This window comes from Echinococcus granulosus, assembly GCF_000524195.1.
Source record: "Echinococcus granulosus chromosome Unknown EG_S00344, whole genome shotgun sequence".
Taxonomy (NCBI): domain Eukaryota; kingdom Metazoa; phylum Platyhelminthes; class Cestoda; order Cyclophyllidea; family Taeniidae; genus Echinococcus; species Echinococcus granulosus.
Window position 1 is genome coordinate 14,072 of NW_020170724.1, and position 3,001 is coordinate 17,072.

General features: G+C 43.8%; 1 protein-coding gene across 1 annotated transcript in view; it reads left to right on the top strand. All coding sequences in view use genetic code 11, as the record gives it.

Moving 5' to 3' along the window:
* The window catches only part of EGR_11044 (Rho GTPase-activating protein), a gene marked incomplete at both ends in the record, with an annotated part of 15,884 nt that extends 13,771 nt beyond the window's left edge, over nucleotides 1–2,113 (top strand). Inside the window, one exon of the mRNA XM_024500293.1 lies at nucleotides 1,309–2,113. Coding sequence (XP_024345293.1) covers nucleotides 1,309–2,113 — 805 coding nt within the window. The remainder of the gene's footprint in view (nucleotides 1–1,308) is intronic.
* Nucleotides 2,114–3,001: the final 888 nt, after the last annotated feature.

Genomic DNA, 3,001 nt, shown 5'->3' on the forward strand with positions numbered 1-3,001 from the left:
GCAAAACACAAAGAGAAATCGCACAACCTGTAGCTTGCACACGTGCTGATGTGGAAATTTGGCGACCAGAAGCAGCGTTATTCCCCTTTCCTTCCCTTATTTGTGAGTCACCGCGACTGTCCCCTCACCACCAATGTTTAGAACTGGGCGATATCTTAATGGATTGGTAGGGGTGTGGGTAGAAATCTCCTTGTATAGCCTCAGATGCGCTTTTAAGCAAGTGTTATGCCTCGAGCTCGGCATAATTGTCAAGTCAGCAGGTTTTCCATGAGTCTGTGATGCTTGCAGTGGGAAGGAAACCCTGCACCCCAAACACACTGATGGAACATCTATCTGTGTGTTGAGGAAGTTCGCTGGAGCATTTCACAATGGGTTTTCTTATGATAAAAATGGCCAATCCTTTATTGAGATAAGTTGGAATAGATGGATGAAACAAGGAATGAATGAATAAGCGAATGAATGCATCGGAGACTGGCTATTTTGTGACGAGCGGACAGATAGAAAATGAATGCACTGTAAATTTAAAAGATAGATTCTTGAATGGATAGTGGTGTGGACGGATGGATGAAGATTAGGATGGATAGACGAATGAATGGGGATATGGTTGCCCTGGTGTCAACGAATAGAAGGAAATGCGAAATACGACCTACCAATGGTGATTACAAGAATGAGCTATTCATGGATGTATTCGAGTTGGTTAAATGTTTGGTAAGGTTTAAAGCACATTCATGGTTGAATGGGTGCAATTTTGGGGGATGGATGAGTGAGTGAAAAGGTTTCGCCGGATGCGTAGGTTGGTGCATGCATGCATGTACCACGGTCAAGGTGTTTTTCAATGACCTGATCACGAGTTGCCTTTAACAGCCTTTTTTTTCCACAAATTCAGCTCCTCAAGAACTAAAAAAGCATAAGTATATCCTTAATCCGAGAGAATTCTGCATCTTCAGTTATGTTTTAAACTCAATCAATCTGTTTTAGACAAGATTCGGTTGAATTAGCTATCATAAGATGATTATCAATAGGTGTCACATATTTGTGACGTGACTTCACGAATGGTAATGTGCATAATTGGATACTGCAATCAAACAGAACTGCAAACAAAGTTTTGCACTAATTTGACCAAGTTAAATTAATTTAGTTGTGTGAAAGCTTGGCGTTAATTTAAACTCGGGGGCCGCAATAATTTAGCTCTCGAACTCTGTAAGCCTCTTGATTGGCGGGTGGATCGCAGTCCTCAAATTACTCTTGAAGGAAGTGTGATACGGATCGACAGACAAATTTCCAATCATCTTGTTTGTGTTGTTTTAGTCTTCCAGAGGTATCACTGAGGTCAAGGCTTCCGCCACAGCCACCAACATCTAATGCACCGAATTATAGTCCCCAGGCATCTGTAAACGAAACCAGAAACCCTTCAGTCACCAACAAGCAGTCCGGCTCTGTCGAAGGTGTGTCGTATCAACAACACTACTCATTAACTCTCAATCCGGTGACTACCTTCGACAACAGCGAGTATCGTCGTGCTATTAGTGAATCAAAAACAAACACGGAGAAGAGAGGATCAAAAACATCGTCACTACTACCACCGACCCCAACCTCACCTTTGCCATCGAGTGGCACTTTCGTCGGGCATGAGCGCCCAGTGGCGTTAGAATCTGGCACAGAGTTGCCACGACGTGAAGGCACGCCATCACAACCAAAGGAAAAGGGGGAAGAGAAAGAGGACGAAAGTAGTGATGAATCCGAGAAAACAACTTCTTCCGAGAACTCGACAAGCACTGAAACCTCCACAACAGATTCGTCAACAGAGGTTGTGAGTAAGCACAATCGCGAACGAAAAAATAGGAATGGTGTGGATGAGTCAAAGAAGAAGAAAGAGGAGCTGGGGGAAGCAGGATCTGGAGAACCGTTGCCCAAAGAGCACTCGAAGACGAAGGGCGGTGAAAAAAAAGGAGGGAAGTGTTATGTGAAAATGCGGTCCGACGGAACTAGTGCGCAGAAAAAGTCCAGCTCCTCGGATGAGCCTGCCCAGTTTATTACGAGGAAACAGGAATTGAATATGAAGCATGCTTCCTCCGGAAGTGGCCTTGAATCGAAGGGGAATATCTCGGATTAAGGTGCACATGAGGACGACTCCCCGAGACAGCGAAGGATGTGACCCTGAAATGACCTCTCTATCCTCTTCTTTGTTCTTCTCGCCCCTCTCCTGCCCTGCTTCCAATTCATTCCTTTTGTTTTCTCACTCAATCAAATACTAAGCCAAACCTTCTTTTTTACCTATTTTCCATATTTTTGTGAAATCCGCTTTTACGTAGGATTATTTCTACTTTTTAGTCGTGGGCTTTGTAGCCAATCTAATTACTGTGACCTTAAACGATGAAGATAGCTGATAGTTTTCGAACTCTGAGAAGCTCAATATACTTTAAAATCGGTTTCCGAGATAAGAATGAGTAGTTTAGAGTACATTTATTAAGTGTTGCCTATTTTGATTTTGAGTGACCTCTCTAAGCGATGGGACTAGAGATTACGTAGAATATCAGTGCTTAGAATTGTGAATTTCTGCTACCATGATGTATGATTAACCGGCAGTCCAAAGACCTATTGCCGTCTCACACACCTCGCCACAGTTCTGCTTCACATCTCAACGCACTTAGTAATTGCCTCTCTTCTATTTGCAGTGCCAGTGCACCGCCTTTCTGAATTAACTGAGGTTAGGCTAATCACAAAAGCATGATAATTATTGCTTCCTCCAAGACAGAGAACCGATATACAGGCATACCTTGGGATTGGTGGGCCGCTTCGTGCTCATTTCCTGCAGACCGATTAGTGCGTTTCTGTAAATGGCGTCACATCAGAGAGCAATCGCTGATACACTCTTGCATGCTGTTCTGATAATTTCCCATGGTTAAGAAAAGGTTTCACTACAACCACGTGACCCCCACTTCTGTTCTTCGTCGACCTTGGGTTTGACGGAATCACGTGGTTTGGCCGCACGTGGCATCGT